We start from the raw sequence: 16404 nt of genomic DNA, 5'->3' as shown, positions 1-16404 counted from the left end.
ATCTCTGGTGGCTGGGGGGATGGGCCGTGGGGCCGAGCGGCCAGAGACCCAGCCCGGAGCCCCCAGCCCCGCCCAGACAAAGCCACAGAGCCATTGCGGGGTTACCAAGACAACTTTAACCAGACCAGAAGCTCTCGGAAACTGAACACACAGAGGGGAAGTTAGGCGGCGACCAGGTTAAAACACTCTCGGCCAATGTCGAGCAGAAGCGTTAAGATCAGAAAGGGCGAGGGGACGGCCCGGAGCCGAAGGGCGGGGGAGAGGCAGGCCGACAGAGAAGGGTGGGACAAGCAGCCTCCCAGCCAGTGGTCCTCTCCCCCCGGGAGACCGTCTGCGCCGTGCTGAGGCGGAAGGATTCGATGCTTCCTCCGTAGGCCGCCAGCACTGACCAACGATCGACTGACGGGTGCCCCGTGCCCCTGCTCGGGAGGAAAGCTGAAGAGGAAGTGATGGGGCGGCCCACGCCAGGCTCCCGGACGGGCCTCGGGCTTGGCCAAAGCCCCTCTCGTTCCCGGACCGGCAGGGGTGGAGGGCTGGAACGTGAGACCGAGCGACGGAGACGTTGCTGATTTCCCAGGGATTGGGGCTGCCGGCAGCAGCTTCGGGGCGGGGAGGACGCGGTACCCACGAGACTAGGCTGAAGCATCCCCACTTAGCCCTTCCCCACCATTCAGACCTGGGTGGGTCAGGAAAATAACTCGTTTAGAGGCCACTCGGGAGGCCCATGCGCCTGCCTACTTCAGCCAGGAAGGTGGGGTCTCGGGGCGGTTGGCCCCGGGGGAGTCGAGGCCTTCGCGGTGTTCGAGTCAGACCCGAGCCTGGCCGAGCCAGGTCTCCTTGGGCGCTGGCGGAGAGCACAGTGTTGGGATGGCACAAGGAAAGGCAGTAGTGAAGCCCTGGCTGAACGGGCCCGGCTTGTCTGCGGGCCAATGTCCCGTGAAGCCGGACCGAGCGTGCTCTCTTGGGGGCTCCTGGCAGGCTGCCCTCGACCCCTAGGGCAGGAAAAGACAGGGCCAAGTCCGAACCGGGAGTAAGCCTTGTGGGGGCGGCAGAAGACGAGCCCAGTGGCTCCAACGGGCGAGCCCGAGGATGAGAAACTTCAAAATGTAAGGTGAGGGAAGATGCGGCAGGGGAAGTTGAGGTCAGTAATTTCCCCAGGACACGGGGGGGGCCCCGTCCCAGCTGGGGACTGGAGACACCCACGCCCGGAGCCCCCCTGGCGCCCCGGGGCGTGGGACCCTCTCGCTGAACGGGGCACAAGTGACAGCCCTATCAGCACCCCCTTTTCTGGTGACAAGCGGCGGGCAGCCGGGGAGGTTTCCATTCACGGAAACGCAACCAGCAGTTGCTCCCACCAAGTCACCGGGAAAAGGCCCAGAGGGGAAGGACCGGTCGGCTTTCGGGTCTCCTGGCTCACCGGGGGGGTGTGGACTCTGCCTGCCGATTTTTGTCTGGAGCTCTTTACAGCTGCGTCTCCGGGGATCGGCGTGCCCACCTCCCGCCAGCCGGCTCCAGCAACCCCCGCCACCGGCTCCCTCGGTCTCTCCCCCCGCGGCCCACGGTGGGCCGGGACGGGATTCGGCTGGCTCCGTGGGAGGGTCTCTTCCCAAGAGAGTTAGGGCCCCGTGAACTGTCCCGTTGCTTCTGCCCAGTTCTGCACCCTGGAGCTGCCCGGTCCACACCTGTCCAGGCAGCTTCCCCTTAGTGTCATCCTAATGAGTTTAAAAAAAAAAAAGCGGAGTGGATCTAGGGCAGATTTGGTCCTGACTCTGGTGAGGGCTTGGCTCGAGGCCTGTCCTGGCTCCCTCCCTGGGGGTTCAGAGAAGGGAGCTGGCCAGTAGTGCTGGGGGTCGCCGAGAATTTCAGGTTTCGCTTGGGCCCCGAAGTGGGACCTTCTCACGGTTCCACATTCATCCTTTTGGAGAAAAACGGTAATTAGACATACGGAGTTCGGCCTCCTTCTCAGCCAGCTCTCAGCCCGAGGCGGGGAGAGGCGAAATGGAAGTCCCCAGACCCGTGAGAAGGAGTGGGTGTCGGTTCAGGTTGGCTCTCCCGCGTCCTGGGGGTTCGACAGCTCTTTACGGGAAAGGCAGCCGGAGTGTCCAGAGCGGGAATCCCTGCCGGCACGGTCACATGATCTCACAGCATGAGTTTTGTTTCCGGGCCTGTGGGGGAAAAAAGCAGGGTGGTCGGGGGTGGTCGACCGTCCCACTCTCCACGCCAACGGGACCGCCCGAGGATCTGCCAGCCGTCCAGTCCACGGAGGCCACCCAGGCGGGAGAGGTGGGTGGTCGAGGGGATGAACGAGAAGTCGACTGCCCCGTCAGCAGGGTCCACCGCCGACTGACCATCCTGCCATGTGGTGGGGGTCCCGGGGCCTAGGGTCGACAAAAATCTCGGACTCTCAGAGTAGTAGGTTTGAGCTGCTGCTGGTACCATGCCTCGTGCTAAGTGCTCAGCTAGTAAAAGAATACCAAGGGATACGGGGAGTTTCCGCCCTTACTAGCAATGTCCAAAATCCCAGCTCTGCCACTTGTCAGCTGTGTGACTGTGGGCAAGTCACTTAACTTCTCTGCGCCTCAGTGACCTCATCTGTAAAATGGGGATTAACCGTCTACCCCAGCGCTTAGAACAGTGCTCGGCACATAGTAAGTGCTTAACAAATACCAACATTATTAAAATCATTTAATATTATTAAAATCAGGGTGCGCACAAGGATTCAGTCCTGCCGGCCCCTTAACCCAGAGATCAATGTCCAAAGGTCAATTCCAAAGGGGTGAGCCGGCCGGTGGGGTATCCTCCAGGGAGGAAGTACCCTCCCCGGGCATCTCCGTAAGTCGTTGGCCTTTCCACGGCTTCAGCCTCGACCCCTCTTCTAGCCCAGAATCTCCGTGATGCCCAAGACCCCTCCCTCCCACTCTCTTTTGGGGTCCACGGTCGGACGACCGGTCTCCCCTCAAACACCGGTCCCCCTACTGTCAGCTCCCGGCCCTGGGACACAGATTCCCCAATGTACCCTGGGCTCCCTGGCTCGCAGGGCACCCGGAGCAGGATCTCGGGAGCAAAGTCTGCCTCGGGGAAAAGGGAAGGAGAAACGGGGCAACAGGGAGGAGCCCCGACCAGCTACCCGGCTCCCCCGTCCCCCAGGCCCGGCTGGGGAGATTCATGCCATCGCTGTCACCTAAGAACACCCGGCTGCCAGACCCGCCTCATGGACGCCAGCCTGGCTCCTCTTCTCTTACCACCATCCCCTACTGGCAGCCGAGGTGCTGGCAGACCCAACCCTTAAGGACGGGACTATCAGAGGGAAATACCAGAGGGAAATACCAGAGGGGGTTCTGGAAATCACCGGGAAGCGGGTCTGCCCCGCCCACCAAGCGTTCGGAGTCTCTGGATATCCATCGGTAGCGGTCCCTGGCCTTCTGAGGGGATGGTGACGGTGAGGTCTGTCTCTCAGACAGCTGGGCAGTGCCACCGGGCAAGTGGCCAGGATGGCTGAACCGTGGACCGCACTAAAACCCGCCCAGCCTCCGGCCGGCCGAGAGCGCGGCAGGCTGCCGCAACAGCGAGTGCAAGCAAGAGTTGGCACAATCCCAGAAGCCCTTGGACGGGGACTTTCCCACAGTCACCTGTTCCCGGTGTGCCCGGAGGCTAGCCTTTCCCCTCCCTTGTTCCTAAGCCAGTGGCCCTAGCAGGAGAAAAGACATGTCTTCCTGAAAACCAGAGGGGGTGTGTAACCCAGCACCTCGAGGGCGGTTTTTGCGTCTATTAACTCTCTTGCACTCTCTCCAACGTTCAGTACAGTGCCCTGCGCCCAGGGCAGGGGGTGCTCAAACAAAACTACTGCTCGACTGTCTGATGTCGGTCCTTCACGGACTGGAGGATGGGGGCTTCTAGGTGGGGAGATGCGCGACCAGGGGGCGGGCGGTGACACTCACGGTTTTGTAGAAGGCTTTCGACTGCGTTCCCAGCACTTCCGATTTGGACACCAAGTCGTCCAGCTTCTCCCCTCGTTCCAACAAAGACTCCATGGTGTTGTGCTGGGGAGGGCCACGGGGGCACTTTTACCATTTTACACTAGCCCATCCGCCCCGAGACACACCAGCCTCCCAGGGCCTCTGGGAGAGGAGAGGGGGCCCCCTCGATGGCCACTTCACTGGAATCACAGCTGAGCCCAAGGTCTTGGGGGCCTGACCTGGCCCGGCCCGACTTTCCGGGAGGGGCAGAGGTGGGCACGCTCGCCCCCGGGGTGCTTTATTGTGGCAAGCAGACCCGACAGGCGGGCTGACTACCTCTTCCGTTCCACCCTACTGTCAGTGCAGATCCACCAGGGGCCGACACCTTTGGCTCCAGGATGACAGCCACCATCGCATTTGGCCAGCCAGCGGGATCACGGAAGCCTCCAGCCGATCTGCACTGGCCGGGTTCTCGGGCACCTGGGCCGACGACGTGGCCCGTATAAACCGGGAAAACGGCAACTTCCTCGGCTGTGAAGATCGTCCGCTTTCGCCCTGTGGTCCCCTGCTAGGTCCGGCCCCCTCTGTGACCCGACCGCCCCGGAAGATGTAGAAGCCCCGATCGTTGACACCCCAAATCCAGCTTTTCTGTGGCACCATCCTGCCTGGACCAGGAATTTCCTTTCCCTGCTTCCCTACCCGGAAGGGTCTGGGGCACCTTTTCTCCCTGGAGGCCATTTTGCGAGCCCAGGTCGTCTATAATCATGCTCTTCTATAATCAGAGAGGGCTGAGGGGCGAACAATCCAACCTTCTTTTCTCCTGCCTTATGAAATGACCCAAGCTTTCCCCACAAACACACTCCCCCCGCCCACCTCAAACACTTAACTCCCACGGGGCCCCACAACGTCTCCCCGGGGAAGCCTCCGCACTCAGCCTACCTGGAACCGAGTCCCGAGAGGGGGTGGCAGGAAAAATGCAGAGCAGTGTGTGCAAGGGAGAGTGTCCCCGCCTACTCCAATCCTTCCTGGCTACTACCCAAGTAAGCCACAGAGCTAGCAGGAGCCCCATAGACCCGGCGCCTCCTCCGAGAAATCCAAGTTCCCAGACGTACCCCACTGGAGGTCACGCCTGGAACTATATCGTACAGACGGGCGGGGGTGACCGGAAGGAACGTAGCAGGTAAACCGTGGCGGGGGCCCGAGGCTGCGTGGGCGGGGAGGGGCCAGAGGAAGTGCTCCGAGGGAAAGCAGCCTTCCCCGGGCTCCGGGCCAGGAGTGGATTCCCCGGCAGGGCCCAGCTTCCGCAGCTGGGCCCACGTGGCCCTGGCCCCCGGCCATCCCTCATCGCTCGCGGTGACGGATGCAAATTCGAGGTTGGAAAGGTTCCGAGGGGTCGATCCCGGCCTCCGACTTCCGCGCCTTCCCGGCTCATCTCCAGGCACAAAGGCTCTCCTATTTCGAAGCCCTCCGCCCCCGCAGCCCCCATTCCGGGGTGGTCCTTCCCACAGCTGACGTCGACTCCCCGCTGCACCCCTCCCCTCCGGCAGCTCACTGGGAAGAGAAGGGGCGGGGTGGGGCCTACCAGAATGATCTTGGTCTCGTCCAACTCGGCCTGCACTTTGGTCATCGGGTCGGCCTCGCGTGGGTTCTGAGGAGGAGACCGAAGAGAAGGGCCGCGAGTCAGAGCCTCCGGGCCGGTTCGGCCGAGGGAGGGCTGGGGGGCGGCCCAGAGGGGAAGACGCTGGAGAGCATCGTGCCTTCCACAGTTCCCCCTGCCCCTTCCTCACTCCCTCCTTCCCTCCCGATCCCATCGCGCATCAGAAAACCTGGAAGCCCGCGTGGCGGCGGGAGGGGAACTCAGCTTCCCGAGGTCTACCCGAGGGTGGGGTCCCCGGGCAGACGGACTTCTCGCCCTGGGCCGCAGCCACCGCATCCCGCTGAGTCCCTACCTTCCCCCCTCCCGAGCCTCAAGATGAGTGGCGGGGGTCCCTCTGCCAGGGGCCTACCTGGTATCTGCTAAGATGGCCGTCCAGGGCCGTGTACTGGATCGTGGCAGGGGATCCCACCGGCCAGTCTATCCTGTCCACCTGCTTGGAGAATTCATCCAGGACCTGCCCCGCAAAGGAATGGCGACGGTCTCTGTCTGGGGGCGTCCCCCTGAGCCTCATCCATGGAGTCACGAGAGGAGACCGCGGAGGGGGGCAGGGGTCCAGTCTCCCCACCCTCCCGCTCCCCAGCACCATCAGGGTTTCAAATCGCCCCCGGGGAGGCCCCACATTTGCATGATAAAGATGGGGAGAATTTTTCCACAGTGGCAGTGTCCAAACACCCCCTGCCCAACCTTAAGAGGTCTGCTCCTCTGAATGGCGCCACCTCCCCAGAGCCTACCCCTTTACCGAAACCTTCCTTCCAGCCCCCAACCGACAAACCTTCTCTAGCAGGGTGAAAGCCACCCGGGGTGGGTATTCGTTGTCCGCAATGGCCACACCTGCCAGCCCATCATGGCGCACGTACCCGTGGCAGAAGTACTCTGGGGGAGGGAGATGAGAGGTCACCCCCGGGTGACGGCGGAGGGAGACGCTGCCCACCGCGGCTAGGCCCGGGTCCCCGCCCGGTTCACCCTCTGGGGTGGACGGGTAACTAAGGAGCTCGGGGACTCTGGACGTGGGCAAGCCCCCTGGGTTGTGGCCGGGTTCTCCCAGTATGGGGGTACCAGAGCCCCTCTAGGTCCCTCTCCGCTCACCCCCACAGTCTTCTGACAACTCCTCTTCCACGGCCACGGCATGTGACTCGACTGAGGTGGAGCCTCAAGACCCACTGCCTTCCACCCCCACCCCCTGCGGGGCCTGGTGCCCCAAATGGCCAGGGGTGCCCAGTGTGGACACCACCACCCGCTACTCTCCCATACCTGGAATCGGGGAGAGCAGCCCATCCGTGAAATCCAAATCCACCAACTCAGAACCCCTTCCAGGGCCTAGTTTCAAAGCTACCCCTTAGACTGCAAACCCCGGGCGGGCAGGGATCGAGGCTTCTGTCTCCGGTGAACCCTCCCAAAGTCCGATACTCTGCCCGTGGCAGATGCTCAATCAAGTGCTATCGATGGACTGAATGAAACGGAGAAGCCCTCCGAGAAGGGACTCGGACATCACTGGCCATGGCTGGGGCGGGGTTCCCGGGCGGGGGTCGCCGACGGAGGAGCCGGGGGGGGCAGCCCGAGGTAGCCTTGGTGATGACGGTTTTCCCTGAGCACCTGTGGGCCACTGCCATTTGGCGGGCAGACTCTCAAGCTCATTCCCAAAGGGAAGCATCAAGGGTGACTCTCAACTTTGCTCCCACGGAGCCAGGGCCCGTAAAGAGGGAGATTCCCGCAGGCTCTCTGGGCCACGGTGGCGCGGCTCCCTTCTCAGCATCGCCGCCCGGGCAGTCATCGGTAACCAGGGCAGGATCCAGGGCGAAAGGACTGGTCTGACAGGATGGGCCGGCCCCGCGGATCCAGGCCCTGTTAGATTTTGGGGCAAAGGACGCCTGGGGACAGGGAGGAGGCGGCGAGGGAGAGAAACCCCAGCGTGGAAGAGGCCGGACAGGCAGATGGTCTTCCGTTTCTGGGCCCGGGCTGGAGCGGGGATCGGGGAAAGGTGGAGGATCTGGGCACTGGCCCGTGAGGGAAGCCAGGCCTCGGGAGAGTCATCACCAGAGGAGCTTACAGCACGCTGGACTCTTATTGACCTTCATTTCTCAGGGGGAAAGGGCAGGGAAGGCTGACCCTGGCATTCCAAAGGGCCTTGGAACCAACACACAAGGAAACTTGGAATGTGCATGGGGGAAATGACTTAAATGCGGCAGCCCCAAAAGAGGAGAGCACCAGGCTTCCCGGCACCAGGCTTCCTGGCTCCAGTCTGCCGGAGGAGCCTGAAGAGCCTGCCTGGAAAAACTTCCCCGCGGGGGCTGGACCACCCCCACATTGAGAAATTCCCAGCTGGGGTTCTGGTGGAAAGTCGCCCAGCACGCTCAGGGCCTTCCCGGTCCCACATCAGGCTCAACCTAAGACCGGAGGGGAGGGGCCTGAGGTCAAAGGAGCCTCAGACGGGCATTCCGTTCGGACAGGGAGCCGCGGGAGGAGGGGGTGTGGGTGGGGAGAGGAAGGCAGCACGGAGAGAGAGTGGCAGCGAACGGGGGCTCCCCCAGGAGCCGGCGGCTCCCCGAAGGCAGGAAACACGTCTTGCTACTGCTGTGCTATTCCAAGTGCTCGGTGCAGCACCAGCACTCGGTATCTGTCCGTCGGATGCCACGGATCGACTGCCTGACTGGGAAACTCGGCAACCTGGGCTCTAGGGGAGCCCCCATGAGCGGAGCCCCCAAGAGCGATGCCCTCGACTGCAGGTCAGCCCCGCTCCGCGCCCTGCTGCGACTGCCTCCTTCCCTCCTCTTACCTTGCTCTTTGACAGAAGCCTTGTTGCCCTTCCCCGTGCGCTCCACGATCAGCTGACTCGTAAAGGTCATGAACTCCTGGACACTGCAAAGACAGAATACGCCGCCTCCGGACAGTCATTCATTCAATCGGATTTACTGAGCGCTTATGGTGTGCAGAGCACGGTACCAAGCGCTTGGAAAGTACAATTCGACGGTCCCTCGGCCCCTCTTCCGGCCACAGAAGCCTGAGCCCGTGGGAAGATGACTCCTGGTCCATATTCCCAGCACAGCAGTCTATAGCCCGGGCTCAGGGAAACCTCCACGCTGAGTTTGGATCTGAATGCTGAAATTTCCACAGGCTGCTCAAATCCCAGGTCTGACAAGTCTACCAGCCGCTGGCTTCCTCCAGCCAACAGAACGGGAAACTGCAGTGAGATGCGGCCTGTCCCCTCCTCCCCTGCCACTTTTTTTTTTCACGGTATTTGACAGGCGCCTACTCTGGGCTCGGCACTGTACTAAGCACTGGGGTAGATTCAAATTAATAGGGTTGGACACCGTCCCCGTGCCACATACGGCTCCCAGACCGAATCTCCATTTTAGAGATGAGGTAACTGAGGCACAGAGAGGTCAGGTGACTTGCCCAAGGTTACAGAGCGGGCGAGTGGTGGAGCTGGGATGAAAACCTAGGTCCTCTGACGCCTCGGCCGGTGCTCCATCCGCTAGACCACGCCACTTCTCCTTTCCTCGCCGCCACTACTGGATACTAAACCAAGTACTCCACAGTTACAGTTTCACCACCCTTTAAAAGCATTGATACCCAGGGTGTCTCCCCGACCACGGCTCCACGCGACCCACGGCCAACCCTGCCGGAAGCTGAGTGCCGTTTCAGGGGTAGTGGGGAGCTGCTCTTGAAGAATCAGCGTTCTGACAGGTGAAGGGGAGGAGCCAGGATCCACATAAAAATACAAGAGGGGGAAACCTGTAACCTACCGGCTCCAGCTGAAGATAAAAACACCCGTGCTAGGTCGACTGTGAGCTCCTCAAAGACGAGCATCACGTCCACTAATTCTATTGAGGCCCTTTAAGTGCTCTGCCCACCCTGGGCGCTCAGTCACTACTTGGTAGATAGGTATTTATCCCCAGTGGGGCCCAGGGGGCTGTCTGGAAAGAGGTGAGGGTCGAACAGTTTGGATGGAGGGAAGGTTGGGGATGAGGGAGCGGTCAGGAGGCTGAAGAGTTAGTCGCAAGGTGCAGCGGAGGGGTCAGGCTGGAGGGAAGCAGGACGCGGGGGCCTTTCAGCCGGCGACCAGTTTGACGGAGCAGAAAGAGGAGCCGCCGGGCTCCCCGGAGAGAGAGACTAGACAGGCGGGTAAGAGCCAAGGCTGGAATAAGTGCTGGGGCTGCCCACCCAGGGACCTCTGCCCTTCCTGTCCCCCAACCCCGGGAGAACCCCAGGCCGTCGCCGTCAGCAGGAAGCTAGACGATAACCCACCTTTGCCCTCGGAAGCCACCTCACCCACTCTGTGGTTGCCTCAGGCTCTCCCAACTCTCTGCCCGGTAGTCTGTAGGCTCCTTAAGGGAAGGGATCCTTGCGTCCTAACACTACCGTGCTCTCCCAAGAGCTCGGTCCAGGGCTCTGCACCCACGAGGCGCTCGGCGATTTGCCTGGGGCCAACACTCGATAATTGGACGGTGAGAAAGACTGGGGTGGGGATATCGAGGTGGGGAGAGAGGACTTGGGGGACGTTCGGGATCTTTCGCTGGGACGGGCCTCATTTTCCCGGTGGCAGGAGGTTCCTTTACAGGAGAACGCTGGCTGGGAAGAAATCCTTCGCCAGAGGTTGAGCGGGTGAGAGAAGTCTATCTGGGAGGCAACGTCGCGTGTACATGGGAACTGAAACCACGGCCTGGAGATGAGCACTCGAGAAGGGACAACGAAAGGGGGAACACAGCCAGTGCTCAATCGTCCAGAAGGCCAAGCTCCAAGGCCAGTCTGGATCCCATTTACAATGCGGAAGCGAAACACGCGCTGCAGCTCAGGGTTCCCTGCCCTGTGCTACATTACACGTAGATTTGCACCCTTTATCCACTCCTTCCCTGAGCCCCACGGCATTTATGCACATAGCTGGAAATGCTTTTTATTTCATGTCCATCTCCCGCTCTAGAATGTAAGCTCGTTGTAGGCAGGGAACACGCCTATCAACTCTGTTCTACTGTACTCTCCCAAGCGCCTACTACAGTGCTCGGCACACAATAAATGCGCAATAAATATGATTGATTTTTGACAGTCTCAAGTAGAGACTCTGGGGAGGCTGGACGGCCAAGAAGAGTTTGCGGCAACAGCAGGCCCTGTGACTACCAACCGCCCCGGCCCAGCAAGGACAATCCTTACTTGGACCCAGTCCCGGACTCGAGGTCCGGCCTTTTCGTCCACACACCCCGCGCCCCGTCATAAAATCCAGTCATTGACATCTCCTTCGCCCATGAAACACCGCCGGTCGCTTACATGGGCACGACACTGCGGCGGGGACGAGTTCGGATCCACTCATCAAGCCCGGGGAGTACGGAAAAAAAATTCAGCAGAGGTAAACTTTCTGGATCCCTCAGAGCTGGAGCCAAGGATTTTCAGCTTTAGGAGATGTTTGTTAGTACTATGTTGGGTGGAGAAGAGATAGAGGAGAATACACCAAGGAAGAGAAACAGTGTGGCCTTGTGGAAAGACCACGGGTCTGCGGGTCAAAGACCTGGGTTCTAACCCCGGATCTGCCACTTGTCTCCTGTGTGAACTCAGACAAGTCTCTAATTTCTCTGTGCCTCAGTTACCTCATCTGTAAAATGGGGGTTAAGACCGCGAGCGCCATGTGGGCCGTGGACCATGTCCGATCTGATTATCCTGTATCTATCCCAGTGCTTAATACAGAGCCTGGCTTAAAATGATAAATTTACAATAGTAAATGCTTACAAATACCACAAACGTCTGTTTGTGTCCATTTATTGTTGCACTGCACTCTCCCAAGTGCTTAGTACAGCACTCTGCACACAAGAAACGCTCAATAAATGACTGAATGAATGATTGAAAAATCAAAAATGGAGCATGCAGAAAGGCTATGAGGAAAACTGGGAGAGTCAGGAGCCTCTGAAGCCAAAGTGGTACTTTTCCAACTGCTTACAACAGTGTTCTACACACAGAAATAATAATAATAGTAATTACGGTATTTAAGCGCTATGTGCTAGGCATTCTACTAAGCGCTGGGGCAGAAACAAGCAAATCGGGTTGCTGTCCCTCATGTTGCTCACAGTCTTAGTCCCCATTTATAACAGATGAGGCAAGTGAGGCCGAGAGAAGCGACTTACCCAAGGTCACACGGCAGAGAAGCGGCAGAGCTAGGATTAGAACCCATAACCTTCTGACTCCCAGGCCCGTGCCCCATCCGCTACGTCCCGCCGCTTCTCAAGTAAGCGCTCGATAAATGCCTCCGACTGATTGTTTGAGAGGAGGAGGACGGGGTGTCCAGAGAAGTGGAGAGGTCTGACAGCATGGGAGGGAAGCGGTTGCTGGACTTGGCCAGGAGAGGAAAATCAAAAAGCTTGGCGAGTCCCGCTGCAGCGCAGGGGGAAGGATTGGAGCCAGTGGTCCATTTCACATCATTTCCCTAAAAACGGGGAGAAGTCACTTGATTTGGCCTAAGCACCCAGCACCGTTCCGCACAAGGGGAGTGCGGCGGGGAGAGGGGTGTTGACATCACTCGGCTAGCAGTGGTCGCCACTGGCTCCGACGAACCCCGTTCCAGGTCACGGGTTCTAATCCCCGCTCTGCTACGCCTGCTGTGTGACCTTGGGCAAGTCACTTCACTCCTCTGTACCTCAGTTCCCTCATCTATAAAACGGGAACGGAGACTGTGAGCCTCACCAGGGACAGGGTCCAAACCGATTTGCTTCCATGCGACCCACCGCTCAGTACGGTGCCTGACACATAGTAAGTATTTAAATACTACAATTATTATGAGTACTTAACAAATACCACAATCATTAGGAGTAATAATAATAATAGCATTTGTTAAGTGCTTACTATGTGCAAAGCACTGTTCTAAGCACTGGGGAGAATACAAGGTATGAGGTTGTCCCACGTGGGGCTCACAGTCTTAATCTCCATTTTACAGATAGGGTAACTGAGGCAAAGAGAATAATAATAATAATGTTGGTATTTGTTAAGCGCTTACTACGTGCCGAGCACTGTTCTAAGCGCTGGGGGAGATACAGGGTAATCAGATTGTCCCTTGTGGGGCTCACATTTTTCAATCCCCATTTTTACAGATGAGGTAACTGAGGCACAGAGAAGTGAAGTGACTTGCCCCAAGTCACACAGCTGACAAGTGGCAGAGCCGGGATTTGAACCCATGACCTCTGACTCCCAAGCCCGGGCTCCTTCCACGGAGCCACGCTGCTTCTCTAAGGCGCCCCGCCCCACTGGACTGAAAACTCCTTCCTCCCCCCAACTCCCCAATGCAGAGGGCAGTGGCCCGCAGCCGGCAGGTGCTCAATAAATACTCGGGTGAAAGTGTCTATAAACGGAGTCTGGTTTCAGATGCACAACTAGATTGCTCAGTCGAGACTTGAAAACCCTGAAGGGGAAAACTGAACGTGATCTTGGGCCCATTTTCGCTTTCAGAACGGGTCCGGTTTGCTAGCTGAGGTTAGGGAAGATGAACAGTGACTGCCGGCGTCCGAATGAACCCCCTCCGCCCTCCTGTGAGGGTGTTCGGCCCCCTCTGCTTCTCAGGGTGCTTAGAGAAGCCGCGTGGCTCAGCGGAAAGAGCCCGGGCTTCGGAGTCAGGGGTCATGGGTTCGACTCCCGGCTCTGCCACTTGTCAGCTGGGTGACTGTGGGCAAGTCACCTCACTTCTCTGGGCCTCAGTTACCTCATCTGTAAAATGGGGATTAAGACTGTGAGCCCCACGTGGGACAACCTGATTCCCCTGTGTCTACCCCAGCGCTTAGTGCTCTGCACATAGTAAGTGCTTAACAAATACCAACATTATTATTATTATTATTATTATTATGGGACAACCTGATTACCTTGCATCTACCCTAGTGCTTAGAACAGTGCTCGGCACATAGTAAGCGCTTAACAAATACCAACATTATTATTATTATTCTCTGTGCCTTGGTTACCTCTTCTGCAAAATGGGGATGAAGAGTGTGAGCCCCACGAAGGACAATCGATTTCCCTGCACCTACCAGCGCTGACAACAGCGCTGGGCACATAGTAATCAGAGAAGCAGCGTGGCTCAGTGGAAAGAGCCTGGGCTTGGGAGTCAGAGGTCATGGGTTCGAATCCCAGCTCCCCCGCTTGTCAGCTGTGTGACTTTGGGCAAGTCACTTCACTTCTCGGTGCCTCAGTTACCTCATCTGTAAAATGGGGATTAAAACTGTGAGCCCCACGTGGGACCACCTGATCACCTTGTATCCCCCCAGCGCTTAGAACAGTGCTTTGTACATAGTAAGCGCTTAACAAATACCAACATTATTATTATTATTATTAAACGCTAAACACACACCATTATTATCATTATTATTATTATTCTCTGTGCTTCGGTTAGCTCATCTATAAAATGGGGCTTAAGAGTGTGAGCCCCAGGTGGGACAACCTGACCCCCCCTGCACCTACCAGTGCTGAGAACAGCGCTTGGCACATAGTAAGAGCTTAACAAATACCAACATTATTATTATTATTCTCTGTGCCTCGGTTAGCTCACCTATAAAATGGGGATGAAGAATGTGAGCCCCACGAGGGACAACCTGATCCCCCTGCACCTACCAGCGCTGACAACAGTGCCTGGCAGATAGTAAGCGCTTAACAAATACCAACATTATTATTATTACTCTCCGTGCCTTGGTTACCTCTTCTGCAAAATGGGTCTGAAGAGTGTGAGCCCACGAGGGACAACCTGATCCCCCTGCACCTACTAGCGCTGGGGAAGCAGCGTGGCTCAGAGGAAAGAGCTTGGGCTTCGGAGTCAGAGGTCATGGGTTCGGCTCCCGGCTCTGCCACTTGTCAGCTGTGTGACTGTGGGCGAGTCACTTCACTTCTCTGTGCCTGAGTTATCTCATCTGTAAAATGGGGATTAACTGTGAGCCCCACGAAGGACAACCTGATCCCCCTGCATCTACTAGCGCTGGGCACATAGTAAGCGCTTAACACACACCAAAATTATTCTTACTATTTTCTGTGCCTCGGTTAGCTCCTCTGTAAAATGGGGATGAAGAGTGTGAGCCCACGAGGGCCAACCTGATCCCCCTGCATCTACTAGCGCTAGGAACAGCGCTTGGCACATAGTAAGCACTTACCAACCCCCAAAATTATTACTATTACTATTTTCTGTGCTCATCTGTAAAATGGGGATGAAGAGTGTGAACCCCATGAAGGACAAGCCGATCCCCCTGCACCTACCAGCGCTGACAACAGCGCTTGGCACATAGTAAGCACTTACCAACCCCCCAAAATTATTACTATTACTATTTTCTGTGCTCATCTGTAAAATGGGGATGAAGAGTGTGAACCCCACGAAGGACAAGCCGATCCCCCTGCACCTACCGGTGCTGACAACGGCGCTTGGCACATAGTAAGCACTTACCACACACCAAAATTACTACTCCTTTCTGGGCCTCAAGTACCTCACCTATAAAATGGGGCTGAAGAGTGTGAGCCCCACGAAGGACAACCTGATCCCCCTGCATCTACTAGCGCTAAGAACAGCGCTTGGCACATAGTAAGCACTTACCACCCCCCCAGAATTATTACTATTACTATTTTCTGTGCTCATCTGTAAAATGGGGATGAAGAGTGTGAACCCCATGAAGGACAAGCCGATCCCCCTGCACCTACCGGCGCTGACAACAGCGCTTGGCACATAGTAAGCACTTACCAACCCCCCAAAATTATTACTATTACTATTTTCTGTGCTCATCTGTAAAATGGGGATGAAGACTGTGAAGCCCACGAAGGACAAGCTGATCCCCCTGCACCTACCAGCATTGACAACGGCGCTTGGCACATAGTAAGCACTTACCAACCCCCAAAATTATTACTATTACTATTTTCTGTGCTCATCTGTAAAATGGGGATGAAGAATGTGAACCCCACGAAGGACAAGCCGATCCCCCTGCACCTCCCAGCGCTGACAACGGCGCTTGGCACATAGTAAGCATTTACCCCACACACCAAAATTATTACTCTTTTCTGGGCCTCAACTACCTCATCTATAAAATGGGGCTGAAAGCTGTGAGCCCCACGAAGGACAAGCTGATCCCCCTGCACCTACCGGCGCTAAGAACAGCGCTTGGCACATCGTAAGCGCTTAACAAGTACCAACATAATTGCTACTTCTCTCTGTGCCTCAACTACCTCATCTATAAAATGGGGCTGAAGAGTGTGAGCCCCACGAAGGTCAATCGATCCCGCTGCACCTCCCGGCGCTGAGCACATAGTAAGCGCTCCACCCACACCACCATTATCCTGATTACTCTTCTCTGTGCCTCAGTGGCCTCATCCGTAAAATGGGGCTGAAGAGCGCGAGCCCCACGAAGGACCATCGATTTCCCCCCGCTCCTACCATGATCCTGATTACTACTCTCTGTGCCTCAGTGGCCTCATCCGTAAAATGGGGCTGAAGAGGGCGAGCCCCACGAAGGACCATCGATTCCCCCCGGCTCCTACCGGCGCTGACAACAGCGCCGGGCACATAGTAAGCGCTTAAGAAAGAGGATCATTATATTCTTCTTCAAAGGGCGCCCGGGAGGGAACGGGCCCCTCTCCCATCCCTGAACGCTCAATAAATAGGAATGAATGAATGGATGGATGGATGAATGAATGAATAGGCGCCGCCCACCTGGCCCTCTGGAAGAAGCTGAAGGAGGTGACATCGTAGGCGGCTTTGAGCAGGACGGCTTTGGTGTCTCCCTTGTAATGGACGCTGAGGCTGTAGAGCTTCATGGCGCCGAGGGGACGGGGACGGGGAGGAGATGGGGGCGGGGGGAC

General features: G+C 57.7%; 1 protein-coding gene across 1 annotated transcript; it reads right to left on the bottom strand.

Moving 5' to 3' along the window:
• Positions 1-93: 93 nt before the first annotated feature.
• Positions 94-16404, bottom strand: YKT6 (YKT6 v-SNARE homolog). Its single transcript, XM_029075714.2, has 7 exons — positions 16256-16404; positions 8387-8469; positions 6386-6486; positions 5963-6067; positions 5539-5604; positions 3939-4040; positions 94-2165 (listed from the first exon to the last, which is right to left on the bottom strand). The coding sequence occupies exons 1-7, from the start codon at positions 16357-16359 to the stop codon at positions 2130-2132; spliced, it is 597 nt and encodes a 198-aa protein (XP_028931547.1). The 5' UTR covers positions 16360-16404; the 3' UTR covers positions 94-2129.

Source organism: Ornithorhynchus anatinus, chromosome 11 (assembly GCF_004115215.2).
Source record: "Ornithorhynchus anatinus isolate Pmale09 chromosome 11, mOrnAna1.pri.v4, whole genome shotgun sequence".
In the NCBI taxonomy this organism is placed as follows: Eukaryota; Metazoa; Chordata; class Mammalia; order Monotremata; family Ornithorhynchidae; genus Ornithorhynchus; species Ornithorhynchus anatinus.
This window is presented reverse-complemented; position numbering and strand designations above follow the sequence as displayed.